The 19943-nt window shown below is 36.9% G+C and overlaps 2 protein-coding genes across 10 annotated transcripts; both read left to right on the top strand.

Moving 5' to 3' along the window:
• Window positions 1-918: 918 nt before the first annotated feature.
• LOC142554630 (histone-lysine N-methyltransferase ATXR7-like) lies at window positions 919-19935 on the top strand. 9 transcript variants are annotated; one of them, XM_075665302.1, is made up of 22 exons: window positions 920-1101; window positions 1243-1913; window positions 2056-2172; window positions 6770-7093; window positions 7172-7492; window positions 7591-7908; window positions 8027-8569; window positions 8669-9020; window positions 9124-9267; window positions 9389-9807; window positions 9887-10009; window positions 10871-10951; window positions 11464-11517; window positions 11619-11770; window positions 12899-12942; window positions 13017-13075; window positions 14072-14190; window positions 14266-14364; window positions 15360-16081; window positions 16165-16207; window positions 16383-16443; window positions 19646-19935. In XM_075665302.1, the coding sequence occupies exons 2-15, from the start codon at window positions 1272-1274 to the stop codon at window positions 12918-12920; spliced, it is 3612 nt and encodes a 1203-aa protein (XP_075521417.1). In that variant the 5' UTR covers window positions 920-1101; window positions 1243-1271; the 3' UTR covers window positions 12921-12942; window positions 13017-13075; window positions 14072-14190; window positions 14266-14364; window positions 15360-16081; window positions 16165-16207; window positions 16383-16443; window positions 19646-19935. The 9 variants fall into 9 exon arrangements, with proteins under 9 accessions (XP_075521426.1, XP_075521417.1, XP_075521437.1 ...); XM_075665322.1 differs by having other exon boundaries at window positions 16383-16449; window positions 19653-19935; XM_075665311.1 differs by having other exon boundaries at window positions 919-1101; window positions 12899-12930; window positions 15360-16207.
• LOC142554666 (uncharacterized) lies at window positions 3192-5773 on the top strand. Its single transcript, XM_075665333.1, has 4 exons — window positions 3192-4156; window positions 4249-5073; window positions 5155-5273; window positions 5363-5773. The coding sequence occupies exons 1-4, from the start codon at window positions 3193-3195 to the stop codon at window positions 5756-5758; spliced, it is 2304 nt and encodes a 767-aa protein (XP_075521448.1). The 5' UTR covers window position 3192; the 3' UTR covers window positions 5759-5773.
• Window positions 19936-19943: the final 8 nt, after the last annotated feature.

Below are 19943 nucleotides of genomic sequence, written 5' to 3'. Positions count from 1 at the left end.
TTAATATAATATAAGAATGAGAAGTGAGAAATAAAGTTCATTCTCACGTTATTGTTTCATATCAACCATACTTTTAATCTTGATATTTTAGCGGCTTATAATAATAATAATTATTTTCTCAGTTGTTGGTTTTGACGACACCACTTGCAACTTTTTAATTGCTTTAATGTTATGCTTCTTACTACGATTATGTTTTGTTTTATTTTTTTTATTGGGCCTAAACGTACTGCTATTCGAATCACGACATACATTTTAAAATATAATAAAATACACCCTTCTTAGTTTACAAAACTATTCCATTTGCATGGAATAACAAATTTCAGTTCGTATGTAACTATAAAGGTGCGAATAAGTCAAGCTATTTATGAATAATTCGTAAGAGATTCAGTCAAAACTCGATACTAAATTCGAGTAGCTTGAATATTTAATCGAGTTGAACTCAAATTTTATATGTGTCTATTTGAGTAGCTCGCAAGCTACTATATTATTATATATACTTATGTATATATTTGTTTAAAACTAAAATAGAGTCTAAATCGAGTTTTTCGAACTCTAGTAACATGATACGTCATTGATTTGAATTCGAGTTCAAATATATTTTTTTTAATTCAACTCGAGTAGTATGATACTCGAGCTCTACTCTATTGCATCCCTGATAACCATTACATCTTACTCACGTTTTCAAAATGTTAAAATTATCAAGTATATCACTTGTAAATGAAATGAAAACAGGCTCTAAACTCTATGTTAAAATGGGTGGTCACACTTTTTTTTTTTGTTAATTGGACAGAATCCGATTGGATCTACGTATAAGTTAAAAACATGAGCCTAAACCCAAAAGCGAATTTGGCAGTCCAGTACCCAACTTAAGAGCCCAATAAAAGACCAGGCCCATACACGCGCGGTCTAGGTTAAATCAACTACTTCCCGGTGAGGATTGGGACCTTCACCGATTCTCCCACAAGGATATTGTTATCTGCAAGCGGATGTAATAAGGAAGGCAACCCACAGTACGGCGGCGACGGATCTACTCGCAAAGCGTGACGGAAATTCAGCAGAGCCGTTCGTTTGGCTTGTTTTCAGTAACCACGGTTCCGCCAGGTCGATTATTCCTTCCTTGACCGTTAGGTTTTTGTAGATTGATCTCATTCAAATCAATCAATTCTTCTTGTTAATTTTTTTTCACCGAATTCCGGGAATTTACGAATGAAAGAACAGAAAATTGTTTTCTTCTGTGAACAGATTTGTGAGGCTGTTTATTTGTATAAGTGATGGTGTCATCAGTTGTTTTCCTTCCCAATAGTAGCGTGAGGGAAAGCTATTTCAATGAGTGTGAATCTTCTTCGTTTACTTATGGGACAAGGATTGAGCTATCAACCTCGGATGATGGCATAAAAAGCGTGGATGATGGTTCCTACCGTAATCCCTCTTCATTTAATGTTTCTTCGTCTGGACGTGACTGTGATAATCAAGTTGGAGCTTCCACGAGCTACGGGTTTAATGGGAGTGTAACAGGGAGTGACATCAAGGATTCACTATCTGACAATGTATGTGGGACCTCAAATCATGACATTGGGAATTCTGCGGATGCGACACCTCTGCATGCGACTGGATGGATGTATCTTAATCAAAATGGTCAGTTCTGTGGCCCTTATATTCAGCAGCAGCTCTATGATGGGTTACATACTGGTTTCTTGCCGGAAGAACTACCTGTTTATCCCATACTAAACGGAAATGTTAACAATCCTGTGCCTCTCAAGTACTTCAAGCAATTTCCTGACCATGTTGCCACCGGCTTTGTTTACTTAAATTTAGCTGCTGCTCAGGTGAAAGAGTCCACAAATGATGACCATGGCAACAACCATCAAATTCCTATACCCGAGAACACTGAAATCACTGCAGATCTACAACTGGTAGGAGAGATTTGCACTATCCTCAAAGAAAGTTTTTCTTAAAACCTCGAGGAATTTTTTTTATTGCTGAAACAATCATTTCAAATTTTCTTCGTTCTATGCAAGTTCTTGTTATTTGGTCATCATGATTTTGAAATTGCAGTCAAGAGATGAATCTTGTTGGATTTTTGAAGACGCAGAGGGGAGAAAGCACGGGCCATACTCTCTCAATGAACTCCACTCCTGGTGTCATTATGGATATATCGACAAATCTGTATTGGTAAGTTATAAGCAATCTTGAATTTCTTTTTATGCAACATAATGGATTCATGCCTTTGTCTGAGATGAGCCATTTACAAAGCATTCTGTGTGATATTATTCTATAAAGGATTTTGGTCTGTTTTCCAGCAGTAGAGTAGAGATCATTTTATTTTGAACCTGTTGACTTGCCCAGAATACGATTTTTTGAATCTTTTTCCAGATCTATCTACTCTCCGTGGTTATATAGTTGAATTACTAGAATTGGAGCCAGCATTTGATTTAGTGATAAAATATGCAAAAAAGTATATTATTTTTGAGTTTATGGTGGCTGATTCAGTGTGAGAAGGAAGCCTGGTGACTGACCGTACGAACGTCTGAGCATATTTTGACAATTTCGACTCATCTGAAGTCTTTGCATGGATCGTGATTTCGTGTCATTCACCAAGTCTTTTGTCAAATACATGTTTTTTTTGTTTATGAATTTTCTATTCTCCTTAGTTTCTTGCACAGTTGGTGGCACAGTTGTCAAAGGCGCGCTTGAGGCGCGCCTCAGGCGCTAGGCGGAGCTTCAGCGCCTTATGGACAACCAGGCGACGTGCATGGCTGGGCGAGCGCCTTTAGCGCCTTGAAGCCGCCTTTCTCCAGGCGATGGGCGTTCCAGGCGTTCCGCCTCTTTGCAGCAGCCTATGCGCATCGCATAAGCAGGCTTCTCCTTTATTTTTTAATGACCCAAAGCCCAACTAAATAAGCCCATAACTAATTTCAGCCCATAACTAATTTATTTTTAAAAAAAGCCTAGTATTGCATGTCGATACGTATTCTCATTTCTCCCCTGCCGATTGAAGCTTCTGCCGTGCCGTTCTGCGCACACCATTCTCCCCTGCAGTTCTGCGCACACCATTCTCCCCTGCCGATTGAAGATTGAAGCTCTTGGACCCGTTCTTCTCTGCCGCATGCTTCTGTTTTCAGGCTTCTCTTTCAACTATTCTTCTCTGCCGCAGGCTTCTGTTTTGCATTTATTTTAAAAAAATAGCCTAGTATGGCTTCTCATCCTCAATCAGAAAACACACAACCAGATGGAGATAATAAGAAAGACCTCGGTTGGAAGCATTGTTATTTGAAAAATCCAACTGATACTAATAGTGTGACGTGTAGGTTTTGTGGCTTCACGTCCAATGGAGGAATTTTTCGAGCCAAACAACATATTGCTGGGAATTCAAAAAATGTCAAAAAATGCAAAGAGTGTCCTCAAAGTGTCCGTGATGAGCTGTTGAATTATATGAATGAAAAGAAGAAGCAAACATTGAGAGCTTGCGGTGGAATGAAGCAAGATTTTTGCTTTCTTGATATCGATGAAGATGAAGACGATGAAGAAGATGTACAACCAAGCAAAAAGAGAAGTTTGACTTCCATACACGAGGCTGGAAGTGGAAGTGGAAGTGGCAGTGGCAGTGTTAAAGGGCCGATGGATCTCTTTATCACGAAGAAGAAAACCAAAGGGGGGAAATTGAGGCAAACAAACATAAACGATGCTTGTGATAAAGAGCTTAGAGATCGAACAGTTCAAAAGATAGCTCGTTTCATGTATCAAGCTGCGATTTCTTTCAATGCTGCCCATTTAGATAGCTTCAAGGAAATGATTGAAGCCATAGGTCAGTACGGGCCGAATTTGAAACCACCAAGTTATCATGAATTGAGGGTACCACTTTTACAGAAAGAAATTGCCTACACAAATGAGTTGTTGAAAGAAAACAGAGATGAATGTGAGAAATATGGTTGCTCAATTATGTCTGATGGGTGGACTGATAGGAAGCATAGAACATTGATCAACTTTTTGGTTAATTCACCCAAAGGAACAATGTTCTTGGAATCTGTGGATGCATCCGCCCATGGCAAGACTGGAACCCTGTTATATGAGTTGCTTGATAGATTTGTAGAGCGTGTGGGAGAGAAAAATGTCGTGCAAGTGATTACAGACAATGGCAACAATTATGTTTTAGCTGGTAAGTGAAGTATTGAAATTTTATTTCCTTGGATATTATATTACATATAACATAAATTGATTTTTTTTTGTTTTGTACTCTTTTTTTTGTAGGTAAACTTCTACAAGCAAAAAGACCGAATTTGTTTTGGACTCCATGTGCTGCTCATTGCATTGATTTGATGCTAGAGGATATTGGCAAAATTGAGGTGGTTCGGAAGACTATTTCTAGAGCAATTGCTCTTGTTGGTTACATTTACAATCATGGAGGTGTTTTGCACATGATGAGAGAATTTACTGGAAACAAAGAGCTGGCAAGACATGGAGTCACCAGTTTTGCTACTACATTTCTCACTTTGCAAAGCCTCCACAAACGACAAAAGGCTTTGAAGAGAATGTTCATATCAACACAGTGGATAGAAAGTAATTGGTCAAATGATATAAAGGGTAAGAAGGCAAATGATACTGTTTTCAAGCCTTCATTTTTTAATAATGTGACATACACCCTTAAAGTGATGTGTCCTCTAGTGATGGTTCTTCGCATTGCCGATAATGAAATAAGGCCAGCGATGGGTTATATCTATGAAGCTATGGACAGAGCAAAAGAAACAATTCTCAAGTCCTTTGATAACAACAGAGAGAAATGTAAAAAAGTGTTAGAATTTATTGATGCTAGATGGGATAATCAGCTTCATCATCCTTTGCACGCGGCAGGATACTACTTAAACCCATATTTTTACTATCACAATCCGAAAGTTGAGACGGATGCAGAAGTCACAAATGGGTTGTTTGCATGCATACAAAGATTGATTCCAAGCCATGACGTGAGGGATAAGATTATTATGGAGGAGTTGCCGGTATATAAGAACTCGGAGTCATTGTTCGGCAACGAATTTGCCATTAGAGCAAGGAATAATAAAGACCAACCAATGGCGCCTGGTATGTGTTTTTTTTGCAAAAAGTTAAATAGTTAAATACTTAAATATCAAATGAAAATGATGAGATTCATTTTTTTTTCAGCGGATTGGTGGAAAATGTTTGGCAATGGTACTCCAAATTTGAAAGAATTTGCTATCAAAGTTCTTAGCCTCACATGTAGTGCTTCGGGTTGTGAAAGGAATTGGAGCATATTTGAGCAAGTGAGTAAATACTATTACGGTATTACATGACTTCTTTCACTTTTCTTTTCAATTTATAGTTTATGATGGTTTCGTCATTCGTGTCACAGATACATTCAAAGAAAAAGAATAGACTAGATCACAAGAAACTAAGAGATTTGGTATATGTGAAGTACAATCAAACACTCAAGGCTCGTGCGGCTAAAAAGGAAAAAAGAGATCCTATAGTTTTGAGGAATATTGATGATTGTAATAATGAGTGGTTGATTGGAATGATGGAAGCTGGAGAGGAACCTGTTTTTGATGATGATGATACTTTGACATGGAACGTTGTAGCAGAGGCTGCTGGAGTAGAAGAAGAAACCAGACATACTAGACAACAACGGACCTCGAACCCTATTTATAAGGGAGCTTCAACTTCTATAGGCAAAGGTAGGGGGAGGACGAAGAGGTCGGGTGACAAGCCAAACTACCCATGCTCTACAATCACCAATGGATGTAGATGAAGAATCTACTGACGCGGGAGAGTTTGATGATGATGTGTTGAAAGATGATTATTCAGACATTGATGAAAATGTGGAGGATGGTGATGTGGATGAAATGATTGAATTAGAAAGTGATTGATCTGAGTCTAGATTGTTTTGGAAAAATTAAATTGTCTAGCATAAGATTTGAATGTGTTGATTTATCGACAATATTGAGATATTTTTGTTTTTTGTTACTTGAAGCTTTATATATTTAGTTTTTCATATAGTTCATTATTATTAATAGTTGATTTTTAGTAGAACATAAATATATAATACATTCTCTCTATATTATCGCCTCGTGGCTAGGCGATCGCCTTTTGTCGCCTAGGCGTTCGGGCGCTAGGCAGTGACTCGTCGCCTTGACGTCGCCTAGCGCCTTGACAACTATGGTTGGTGGACAATATAGTAATTTATTGTCTAGAAAAAAATTATTTGTCATATCATTTTGAAGCCTTGTTGTATGTTCCTTATTGCTGCTACTGTTACTGTTATTATTACAACTACTGCTATTAGATTTATTTATTGTGAAAACAAAGGGAAAAAGAAGAAAGTAGTTATCACCTCTCTACAGTTAGGACTAAGTTATCTCAGAAGCTCAAGAGACATCTCTGTTCAACTGACCTCGTTTATACGTCGTACACTTGTACTGAAAATGAGCTGTGTGTCTAAGGTGTTAAACCTAGGTTGCTCATGAACAGGTGTTCCTATAAGTCATTAACATTAAAGTTGTTTTTTAATCTTGCTTCTCCTACCAGTTTATACTAGAGATCCCAAATCTGTTCTAAAACGGACTGACACCTCAATTTTTGGTTTCATAATTCAGATTGATGTGGAATATTTTTTAAGCATCGCAACATGATTTCGTACTGCCAATTGGCATTTGAGTTGCATTAATTAAGAATTGTTGTTGGTTGAAAATTTATTTTTTCAGTTAAATGACTCTTTCGTTTTAAATCATTCCTTATTTCTGCTCTGTGGTGATTTGGACAGATATATCATGTTGATAACAGGTATAGACCTTTGCCATTGGAATCGCTCTTAAATACCTGGAGAATGGCTGGACTTGGAGCTGTCTCTTCGTGTGATGCCAATGTTCAAGTGTCTGGAACAGTATCGAGCTTGATATCTACGATTTCTGAAGAAGTTTGTTCCCAGCTCTACCTTGGAATCATGAAAACTGCCCGCAAAGTAGTACTTGACGAGATTGTTGGGTGCATAATTTCTGAGTCTCTTGCCACCCTGAAAATTCATAAGGATCTTAAGGCTGAACCAGTCATTCAATCAGCCAGATCCTTACGCTCAGATGACAGACTGGTAGGTAATCACTTTTTGAAAGAATGCGATTTTAGTGCTTGAAGAGTATCAATGTGGCTTTACTGTTTTATGTGTCAGTTCGAAAAGCGTCACAAAAGTAATGACTTTGCTATTGGGGATGAGGAAGGATTAAGCAGCACCATCATTGAAAGTTGTGGTGAAACAGTGAGATCTCCTAGATTTAAATGCATTGGAGGCCTTGAGAACTTTTGGGCTGCGTCTATGACACTTTCTAGGACTCTACATGATACTTGTATGGAAGACATGTGGAATGCCATATTCTGTGATCTTGTTGCGGAGTATTCATCTGCATGGAGAAAGATGAAACTTTGTTCCTCTCCTAAACAAGGCATCCCACATGAGAACTCTGGGAGTTTCGAAAATATACCAGCTGTACATGTATGTGAATCTGGTTGACTGGTTGTTAAACTTTTTATTGAGTTTTTCGTTTTTTATGTGGTGGATAAATTATGAAGTTCACTTTTATGGCTTCACAGCTAATAAACAAACAAGATTCATCTAGCTGCGATGCAGATTGTCCCCCAGGTTTTGAACCAGTGAGAATGAGAATGCATGCACAAGCACATATGCAATCTGTTTCTTTGTCTTCTCACAAGAAAGAAAACTCTTCTAAAGAAATTCTTTTAAGCTCTGGGACATCTTTTGATGACATGAAGTTGATTCTGGAATATGTAATGAATGATCTACAATCATCTGCAAAATTGTCTTTATATCATTACTTTGGAGGAGTAATTGACGAGGAAGTGAAGAAAGTGGTTGATTCTCCACAAAACAGTCACGTCCAAGAGGTATTGGTGAGAAGCTGCCTTCACTAGTTCCCTTTCCCCCTGGGAAAAGTGTTTTGGGCTTAAATATCTTTATTTTTTTGCCAAACATGTTATCTTCTGTTTGATAGAATCCCAATCTTTGCAGGTCACTCCAGACTCTGCTGTTGTACCTGACCCATCTAGTGGATTTGATTCTTCCAAAGCACAGTTGTGTCAGGATGCTTTTCACCGTCACAAAGTCTCCATGACTAATTTTTCAAAAAGTCCATTTCATAAATTACCAGTGCATTTAGATGACAGAAATAACGTTGAAGTTGATGGACTGCGGCCAGGTTTATATGAGGAGAGTATGGAATATCGTTCTTTATCACAATTCTCTCGGGAGGCATTTCAGAAGTTGCCTGTGCATGTAAATGATGCTTGTAATATTGAAGTTGATGGACTGCGGCCACTTCAATTTGAAGAAATCACAGATCTTTCGACTTTGTCTCAAATATGTCAAGAACCATCATTTGAAAAATATGAGCAGACCTGGAAAAATGCTCTCCAGGTGGTGTTGATGATGAGCCGAAAGCAAATACATCAAAGTGTCATGAGAGGGTTGAAACAATTATATGTTGACGACACCATTGAGAAAGAAATAATGATGTGGTTCTCTTCAAGGAGACATGAATCAAGCTATCCTAAGGTAGGTTCTGACATTCTGGGTTCCTGTGATTGCCTTCTTTGTAGTTAAATGATTGTTTTAGTTTTTTTCCCATCCTCATTTGTTTCTTTTCTTAAACAGGGGACAGTAGAATTGTGTAATGAAGACATTCATGCCGTGAATAAGTGTTTGGGGTCATCTTTATTACTTGGAAGATATACATATTCTCGTAAGAGAAAAATGGGTCAGCAAAGATCAATTTCGTATTTTGACTCTCTATTATTGGGAGACGATTATCAGAAACAAATAGGCAAGAGGTCAAGGAGAGTTCAGACTCTCAAAGATTTATCAGAGCGCGCAAACGTTCAAAAAAGGATTTCAAGTTTTAAAAAAAAGGGCAAGCCATGTGATCAAGCTAGTTTACATAGGGAAAGCTCATCTTCTCAACGTATGTTTAGTCGAATATCAGGGGAAGTTGATAATATTAACCTAGGTATTTTATTCTTCACAGTAAGATACTTACAGTTTTATAGCTATCATTTAAGTTCTAGTATATTGGCTCGCTACAAAAATTTTACTTAAAAATGGTTCTTTAGGAGAAGATTCAAATTTTAGCACACAGAATACCTCTGTGCTTACCAACAAGAAATACAATGTTGAGTGGAGTACCTGTGCCAGGAGCCGGGAATCCTGCTGTTTGGAATTTCAATCTAATGGTGATGCCACAACAGTGCCAAAATGTTGGTGTCATCTTCTCTCTCTTTATTATATTTCCTTTGACCGGCCTACACTTTTGGTGGCAGATTGCTGATATGAAGCTGAGGGTAATCTAATTTTGTTGGTGTCAATTTTCTTATGTAGCATGCAAGGTCACAAAGCTTAAAAAGAAGAAACTGATTGATGAAGCACCAGATTCTCGATCAGGAAAAGTTCAGAAACTAGAAATTGGAGATGCTAAGCGAGAAGTATGCAAACATTTAGACACACGAAAGATCGATATCAGTACATCTGGGATTGAAAAATCTTCTCCTCAGTCTGATGGTTGTGCTCGGTCATCTGTTGATGGCTGGGAATGGCGTAAATGGGCTTTGAGTACTAGTCCCTCTGAAAGAGCTCGTATCAGGGGTAGTCATATCCATTCCCATTATATTAATTCTGATTGTATTGGATCTCATTTAGCTAGTGTTAAAGGACTTTCAGCGAGAACAAACCGGGCCAAGCTGCGTAACCTTCTTGCTGCTGCGGAAGGTGCTGATCTGTTGAAAATGACGCAGTTGAAGGTAATCAGAGGATGGATCTCATCGTGCCTTTCTTTTAGTTCTTTTCTAATTTTTATTTTAACAAATCGTTTTTGGCCAGGGAAGGATTAAGCGCTTGCGTTTCCAAAGAAGCAAGATACATGACTGGGGTCTTGTTGCGTTGGAGTCAATCGAAGCAGAGGACTTTGTTATAGAATATGTTGGGGAACTTATTCGGTCTCGTGTAAGCATTCATATTCCATTCTGCTCTCCATGTTTATGTGAAGGACTTTTTGCGTGACATTGCAAAGTCAATTTTTATCCCTCTGTTCCAAGATTGCCTTTTGTTCTTTTCCTGAGTTCCCAGAAAAGTGAAAAAAAGTATAAACTATTAAACTCCATGTTAAATTCAATCCATATGAACAAAATAATAACCCTTCAGTAATCAGTAACTATAAAAGAAGGCATTTGTTTAGATTCATTGTTTGATGCGATAAATGCTATATCGAAGATTCTAATTTATCAAATTTATAGATTTCTTTTTTCTTTTTCGTTATGGTAGAGGAGATATTCCCAACTTATTTAATTAAATGGAAATGGTAATTTAAAACACAAATGCTATTTTTTAAAGTACATGAGTAGGTTTTTTGAACAAATTAATTGCAGAAATTTCGGCATCCTTGGGAGATGTCATACATGCGTTTGTGGAGAAGTTACTAAAGCTTTCTCGTTCTGATAGTTTTGTGGCATACACATTTTTAGCATCCTAGCATGCTTGCTATCTATGGTCATTCGCCTCTGTCATTAGTTATTACTGGAATCTGGTGGGATTGGTCTTTCCCATGGGTTTGAAAATCCTAGTCCAAGCTGTCCAGATTAAGAAAGAACTCTTCCGTGATAGAGTAGTAAATACACTTTCTGTACCAGGAGAAGTTCAATTTTTTTTACAGATCCTCACATTGTACACTAAGTCACTAACCAATGGTTTCTAAAGTTATAATACCTTTTTCTGATGCCTCTTCCAATTTTGATAATAGTATATTCTACTGATGTCATTCTGATTCAAGTTTGTTTCTTAAGTTTACATTTTATTTCAACCTTGTAGATATCTGATATTCGGGAATGCCAGTATGAGAAGATGGGAATCGGAAGCAGCTATCTTTTCAGATTAGATGATGGTTGCGTGGTATGAGAACACTTGAATCCATTCAACCTGTAAATTCTTGTGCTTTTTAGAAAAACAAAAATTAGGTATTTTGCAACGCCTACAGATATCATTTCATATGGCAGTCTGTCATTTCTCGATGTTTTACTTTGTATTTGCTTTCAGTTGAATCATCTTTGTGATGACTGATAATATTTTTACTAGGTTCCCATTAATTTTTGTTGCTCTTCTCTCGTATCTCTTTCGTTGATTTGTTTTGGTGATTATGGTTTTTCAACATTTGTTGCACTTCTCTCGTATCTCTTTCATTGATTTGTTTTGGTGATTATGGTTTTTCAACATCTATTTTGGCCCCTTCATCAGAGGCTTTGGGCCTTTTCTTTTTCAGTATGGATCTTTTACTCTTCCCCATCATGACAAAAACTAAGATGGTTTTATATTATCTTCTCCTACTCTGATAAGAATATAGTAGAAAGAAAGCTGCACTTCATGCATTAATCTGCAGTTTTTTTTTTTTTTTAATTTTTGGGCAGGTTGATGCTACAAAGCGTGGAGGGATAGCTAGATTTATAAATCATTCTTGTGAGGTGAGCACTGGATGAAAAGTTATTACTATGTTGGATGGTGTGATTTGTATATCACAGTGATTCTAAAATAGGAAATTACCAAGGCATTAATTTCAATGCAGCCTAATTGCTACACAAAGGTCATAAGTGTAGAGGGTCAGAAAAAGATATTCATATATGCAAAGAGGCATATTGCGGCAGGTGAAGAACTCACTTACAATTACAAGTTTCCACTTGAGGAGAACAAAATTCCTTGCAACTGCGGTTCTAAAAGGTAAAGCCTAGGGCTATTAACCGGTTACATATTCGACTATAAAGGGTCTCATATTTCATAAATCATAATGCTTCTGATCTGGGGTTTGTGATATTCAATTACAGTATTTGCAAATGGATTTCTAAAAGATTGTACTGGTTTTTTGATGCCTTGTTCTTAAAAGCTTCTGAATGACTTTTAGTTACTTGTATCGTTGGAGATTCTGATCATGTATTTGAATATCTTTTGTTGCCTGCTTTAGATGACTGTATTCCTTATCGATTTCCTGATTAATTTTTCTGGTGATATAAAATTTTGCATCTTTAGAGTTTGAGGTTTCTATCTTTTCCTCTTGTTAATAGTTCTTTTCTTTAAATTTGGTTCAGAAATTGTTCGACTTTTATGCGTACTTGTACTTGGGAATACTCGTGGGTTCTGTTGGGAGACAAAAAAGTTGGTTGAAACTTATTATGCCGATGCTCTTGAAGTGGCTCTTTATACTAGCAGAATAATGGCAGCTAATACTATTAGTCAAGGATAAAATTCAGATAATGTTGATTTTACAAATTTTCTTGTTTGCATCCTTGAAAGTTATTATGAGTCATTGTAAATTTAGCTGTTTCTTGGGAGGCAACATCTTTCTCTAACCATGGTATATCTTTCCTATCTGGCTCATCACTTAAGGATTGCTGCCTCTTCTTTTCAAACTCGTATCGACTTACGGTTTCTTAGTGGATCAATACCTGTAATAAACTTTAGATGTTATGAATTAGTATTTTCTCTTTTCTTTTGGGTTAGTTTTCTTAACCAATTAGGCCTGATAAATAATTAAATACCGAGGTTCAGGTAAATCACCTTAATTATGGTTTATATATATAACAATTCCTTAAACCTAATTATGATTTTTTTAATGTCATTATATTTCGCCGTATTTCAAGAAGATATGGTTAAAAATTGACCAGTGCATTATGAACTTTCATATTTCATTATAGTTTTTTTCTTAACTGGTGAATTTCACAGATGTGTACATCAAGTGTTTAGCCTACTCCGGAGCTTGCTCCTTTTCTGATCATTTTTTCCTGCGTTTTTATTTTGATCATGTATTGTCTGCGATTATCTGCTTTTCATTCTGTTGCCAAATTGTTTCAGGTGCCGTGGGTCATTGAACTGAAGATGGAAAAGTTTGTCTGCTGGTAGATTATATTCTATTTTTTTAAATAAATTATTATTATTTAAATTTAGTGGTCCTCATTTTCCTTTCTGATAGGCTACTCGAAACCAAATAATTCTCTACTAGACGTCCCATTTGTGACAGCTGTTTTCCTGGTAATCTCTGTTATCCGTTTCATTGAAACTATTTTTTTTGCAAGTTTCATGTATCTTTGATGTGAATTCTGAAACCTCGATATCGACCAAGAACGAATTCCAACACCAACCTTGACTTTTTTACCGATCTTATCTTGATAATCTTTCTAAAAGCTATATTATTTTATTTTTGAGAATACTAAAAGCAATATTGATGTGCTTGTACCCCATGCATGTACAATTTGGCACCCATGCATGTACAATTTGGCATGCTTGCTGATAAAATCCTTTGTGCAAGATGTAATATAGACCTCTTATTTGCATGGTTCTAAAATTAGCTAGTCGGTAGTCGGGCGCCAGAATAGCTAGGCCGCCTAGGCGTCGCTAGGCGGATTCCAGGGTATCAAGAAACTTGTAATGATTCTAAAACTAAATTTCAGCCCAAACTTTATTAAAATCCAATTAACACCTGGATCATTCCTTCTGTCTAAGGTGGATTAGAATAATAGGCAATGCAGAAGAAATCAAAATAAAGAAAAAAATTACTTTTAGGGTCTGGTTCGATTTTCTTATGTGTGCAGAAGTAAATAGATAAAGAAGATGAGAGTGACGCGTTAGGGCGAGCGCAAGCCAACAAATCGTGGTTTTAATTAGGCTTTCAATCCCAAAAAATTAAAAGCACGAGCATATAATTCTTTCTTATGTCATGTTCTAGTTTAATTTGGTTTTCAAAAATTAAAAGCCCAAAAAAAATTTCACAGAAAAACTTTAATCGCATAGGCCCGTCTTGACCCGCCTAGGCCCGCCTAAGAGCGCCTAGGCGTCCTTGCCGCATAGGCAGGCCGCCTAGAACCTTTTCGGTGCATTCAAGCAGCGCCTAGGCGGTCGCCTAGGGCGAGTTTTAGAACACTGGGTATTTTATATAAAAAATATTTGTCTCCTAGAGGTTAAATGCGTTGTTTGTGGTTTAGTTACTTCAATGTCTTCAGTCTTGGCTTTTCTATCTGTCTCATCTAGGTTGATACTGCAACGGAAGGCAGGGGAGTTGAGTTTTGAGGTTATCTGCGGTAGCACAATACTTCAAATGTGATGCTTTGGATACTGTTTGAAATTTAATTTTTGAGGAGATGCTCTATGTAAGTGGTTTATTACTTCATCTGTATCACATTAGTTTCCTAGTTCTTTCAACGAAGTATCTTGATTTTGAACAGCTCACTGAATGAGTTGATATGGCATGCTCCACCCAACAATGGTTGATCCTGTCCCTGCCATTTTCTTGTGCATTACTAATTAATATTCAAATGAAGAAGGTATATGACAGTTGCAATGTTTACCGATTAGTTACCTTTTTCCACTTTTTATCGGTACTTGTGACAGTGATATGAGACCATAGTTATTAGAGGCGCACCAAGGTGCAAAGGGCTCTTGGAGCTTGTGGCGAGGCGCGTGACTTATTGAAGCAAGGGCACTATTAATTAAAAAAAAACATATGTTTATATGTTATATCATTATATGACAAAAATGTTACGAAAATGATTAAGCTAATTCATCAATAAAAACGCTTCTTTGTTTGTTTGATGATTTGGAGACCCTTCGTTGTTGTTGTTTCTTCTCCTTCTTCAAGATGCTCTTGCTGATGTTGGGGCGTTGATCCTTTTTTTTTCAAAACAGAATAGAAGATAACAGAGTTTTGATCGTTGCTGCCCTGCTTCTTATTTTTAGGGTTTATGCTTTGGCTTTTTTTCTAAACCAGCTTTGAGCTCTAGGGTTTACGGCCTATTTTGTTAAAATTTTTAGGGTTTATGCTTTAGGCTTTTTTCCTAAACCAGCTTTGGGCTTTGTCTAAGTCAGCTTTGGCTTCTTTTTTTCTAAACCAGCTTTGGGCTCTAAGCTTTGCAGCTCATTTTTGTTAAAAGATAGAGAACTGGGCCAGTGAAATATATAATCGCGCTTTAGCCTTGTGCCTTGCAAGAGGCGTGCGCCCAGGCTTGCCTCCCACGCCTCTCGCAAGGTCGGTGCCTTGGTGGTTACCCAGGCACACTTTTTTTACAACTATGTATGGGACTTTTTCATTTCCTTCTCCACTTTATTCACTGTTGGAAACTAATTGCTGTTAATTGGGAAAATCTTCACACATTATTGTGTTCCTGACAATTCCTATGTGCACCTGGCCATTCCTATGTATGCCTCTCTTTTTCCCCTAAATATGCACTCTGTATCTTGTGGATTTTTTATATGCTTTTGAATTGCAGTATTATACTGTTATTCCCGATAATGGTAAATGTTTTCACTCGAAATTTTTCAGGTTGTGGACTGCATCAAACTGCTCGTGATTTTGAAACCGTGGTATTCTCACCTTGGATATCCTCTCATTATTCTAGGGCTCAGTCAATGATGACAATAATACCACATCCTTGTCCATGCTCCTGATGATCTCTCTCAGTTGCAGATGAGTTTCTCCTCTCAAGAACTGAAATAAGTTGTCTTTCTTTGCTGCTTTTTGGACAAATATTGGAAAATTCAGATATATGTACAAAAATACTATTAACATTTCAAATTTTCCATATGTTAACGCAGGCATGCCTGCTGGTATATTGGTCGTTAAAATTTAATAGTTTGCTGCCGTCCATGGCACAGTTTGTTAACGTAGTCATATTTGTTCATATTACAAGATGTAGGAAAAAGGGCAAGAAAAATTGTAATTTGAAATCTAACAATAAATCAAATATTGATTATTCCGCATGCTGCTTACCTCCATTCCAATATATTGGGTTAATTGTATTATTGAGCTCATCTCATGTGTTAGATTCTCTCGTAAATTGTTTTGAGAACTTCTATGTATGATAACATTACCAACATCCATTAAACATATAGGTTATGCGGTGAAAATGTTGCAAACGGCATGATATGGATTATTAAAGGAGATTTGACCATACAATGGATCATACAATTGTTGAGCATGACGTTTCTGTATAAGAAGTCCCATTTTGTGATGTGGACTTGAATTCAAGTTGGCTCATGTTCATTGTAAAATTTTGTGCTCTGGATATAAATTTTGCTTTCAGCAATGAGTGCTCTAAAAATGACAAATGCCCCATTTGTGATGTTAGGTCGGTTGGGGAACATGAATCGCTCGCAATGTGATGTCAACTGGTATCAACCTGCTAAATTTTGTTATTATTTAATAACACAAAATGATCTGCTGTTTATCTGTAGTTCTAACGCTACTCGATTAATTTCAAGACTGGTCCGCAAGTTTTTGTAAAGCGAAGATGGACAGTGATGCAAATCCCAATTATTTCTTTGTTTTTCACTTCATATTGCGCAGGAAGAAGCAAATATTGAGTATACATGGAAAATGCTTAGTGGATTTATGTCGAGGCCTTCTGGTATGTGTTTTCTACCATGCTACGTACCATGTTGTCTCAGGTAGATCTTGTGCTTTATTGCCAAGACACCGGTCATTAAATTAAATAAAAAAAACATTCATGTCATTTGAATAGAGACCGAAAGTCGGTTAGTACCCCACCCTTCACCATGACGGTTTACTTGAGGTGACTAGAACATCTACTCACTTTCTCTAATGGAAGTATAATTTGCGAAATGAAGGTAGCCATGCAAGACACTAGTTCCTATGTAACAGAACGACACTAGTTACTAAAGCAAAACCAGATGAATAATCACTAATTTTTCGTACGAGGGAACTATCGATGACGAGTTGCAATGATATAAAGGATGACATACACAATAATCTTGGTTGGGGCTCCCGGTCACCAACCCTGGCATGTTCCTCATCCTTGATAAAACCCAAGGACAAACGGTTATCATCGTTGGATTAATTCTGAGTATTATGTTTGTGATTGAAGCTATTTAAATTTTTTTTATACGGCTCCAGTGTTGTAATCGGCAGAAAGCAGTGGTGGGGTGGTCAGTGCGGCCGCCTAGGCAGTTGAATTTTTGAAGCAATGACATTTTCATTTCAAGCATATTGAGTCGTTTTGAAGCCCAACAATTCATTATAGAAGACTCATGTCCTGTTTCTTAATGAGCTAAAGCTCCACTGGCCCAAAAATACAAAACCCTAGAATCGAATGGCTTCTACCCGTCTTCTCTTTACACGCATCGGCGGCCGCTTCTTGTCTTCTCTTTGAAGTTGATATTGTATCTCGTTTTCTTGAAACTCGAAACTCTAGCTCAAATGACTTCTTTTTGTCTACTCTTTACACGTCTTGACCGCCTGCCTGACCGCCTTGTCTGCCTGTCCGATCGGATAGCTTAGCGTCGCCTGATGCAAAGGCAGGGCGGTTGAGGGCTGCCTTGGCGACCGCCTCGACCACAATTTGGAACAAAGTACGTTTCACTTTGGATTGATGTCCATTCAAGCTACTGAATGAATGCTAAGAAATAACATTGAAATGGTTGGGGGCAAAATACTGTTATGTAGTGGGACTGTCGCTTTTGGATTGCTAATTTGGGGCCCTTTTTACACTACACAGATCCAGTATTTTGTCCGCGACCATATGGAGGAGAAAAATACGGTTGTTTTGATTATTAAGAAAATTTCATATTTTCCACCGACCTTAACTCAATTGGGAGAGTAAAGGGATTGGCAATACCGAGGGTTGCCCGCCTGAGATTGCTAAATCCTTTGGTTGTCGGTTCGAATCCGACAGGTCGGAATAAGTGAGGATGTTTGCTAAACTCGGGGTTGAAACTAGTGCTATAATCCTTGCACCACTTTTTTGTGGTAATGGTGTAGGGTGGACTTGGTGAAGAGAGAAGGGATAAACACGTTTAATGTTTAATTTTTATTTTTAAAAAAGTAAAATGTGGTAAGTTGAGGACCGCAAATATAGCTAAGCGAACCGTTGTTAAGAATAAGGGCATCCGCATCCGTCCACATTAATCTATGTTATTAACTTTCCATCTCCTCAAAAATTATGGGGTCCACGAGCCACATATTCATTACATTAACATTTTCTCATTATTAAAACACACTCACATTCATTTAATATCAACTTTCATTATTTATGGGTCTCATTGTCCACTTACTCATTTTTTTTAATTTTAATTAATTCAATATCTTTCTAATTTTGTTAAAATTTTACAACAAATATTATTAAAAATAAATAGTATTATTATTTTAAAAATAACTTAATTTCAATATTCATTGAAATATTATTAAAAAATGATAAAAATGTTGGACTCTTTTATTTAAAATATTATTTAAAAAATGAAAAAACAAAATTTTAATAGTTTTATTGATTATTTTACGAGTTTCATTTATGTAAACACTAATGTAACTAGCCGTCAAATTCAATGTTCTCAAAAATGCAGATTCAATGTTCTCAAAAATGCAGATTATTTTACGAGTTTGTGAGAAAGCGTCGCACATAGCGACGGTTTGTGAAAAACCGTCGCAAGTAGCGACGGGTTTTGAGAAACCGTCGCAAGTAGCGACGTTTTTCAGTTTGCGACGGTTTACGAAAAACCGTCGCTATTTGCGAAATAATGCCGTTCATCCTGATGAATTTCTTGGCTGCCAAGATTAATAATTCATGCACCCACATTGTGCATGAATATTAATGGGTGTTAATAATCACTCATTAATGTACCAATGTGGGTGCCCTAACAACACATTCAAAATATGGGAGATCCATTAATTTGATTCACATTAAATATTTGTAAAATGTATTTTGCAAGAAGTTGAGCAATTGTTATTTTCAGTCTATAATTGAAATTTATTTCAAACTTTAATATGAATTTACCGTTCTTACAATATTTATGGGCCCTTCACCGCTGCTCTGTGCGGAGCCAGGGAAGGTGCAACCGCAGAATCTAATCGAGTCCAGCTTTTGGTTGAGCTTTTAATTACTATTAATATTAATTGTACATTATCCTACAAATATTTGAGTTTGTTCTTACATATATATTTTTTTGTAAATTTATCATATAAACATTTACGGACTTGTACGAAGATAAGAAGATAAAATCTCGATTTCTTCGGGGTATTAACACTATCCGATGGTGTCATTCAGGTAATATGGTCAACTACTATAGTGAATCGAATAATAGTTGAATTTTGCTCTAAACATGGGTTATGATAGTGCAAGGAATTGCATCTCAGTTGTAGTGCAGTTCTTTTGAATCTCATTTTCAACTAGCATTGAATCGGATATTATTAGAATGTAGTGGTTTGTGCGTTGTGATATCGACCATGTTATTTTATTTTATTAGTATTGAATTTCATATTCATGTTATTTCCGTCCTAATGTATGTATTCAAATTCATTGTTCTTCTTGTAAACCAGAGTGCAAGCAATACCCATTTTAACTTAAAATTGAGATGTCCACATTTCCACCACTTTTGGTTGGTGGCACCTTGTAGGTATCATCAATTTGATGATCACACCCTATAACTTAGTGCATGTAGGTTTAATCATTTTTATGCGTTCCAACGGTTGAAAAATATCAAGCCAAGCTAGAGACTTTCTAGATATGATTTTGGTATGGAACCAAAGGGCGACGATTAGAATTTTGAATCCATTATTATATGTTTGCTCAAGCCAAATCTTCTTCTTTTTATCCACAGAAATGAGAGGAAAGGTATATGGTGGACAAGAAAGCATCTAGAGTCGAGGAAAGAAGAGCGACTGCCTAACGAACGGAAATATTGTAGCAAGAAAACACAAGGCAAAAGTCACTCAGCAATAAAAAGGAACCATTGTAGCCTAAACCATGAAAACGAGGTACATGAGATATAAAAGTGAAATGTTGCTGGAACAATGCTCCTGGATTACAAATTATCGCGGGAGCACATCACAGGATTCCCATGTGAATCAGGAAGAGTCTCCTTTAAGCTTTTAGCATGTGTACAGTGCACAATTGAG

This window comes from Primulina tabacum, chromosome 1, assembly GCF_025594145.1.
Source record: "Primulina tabacum isolate GXHZ01 chromosome 1, ASM2559414v2, whole genome shotgun sequence".
In the NCBI taxonomy this organism is placed as follows: Eukaryota; Viridiplantae; Streptophyta; class Magnoliopsida; order Lamiales; family Gesneriaceae; genus Primulina; species Primulina tabacum.
Note: the sequence above shows the minus strand (reverse complement) of the source record. Positions and strands in the feature narration are given on the sequence as shown.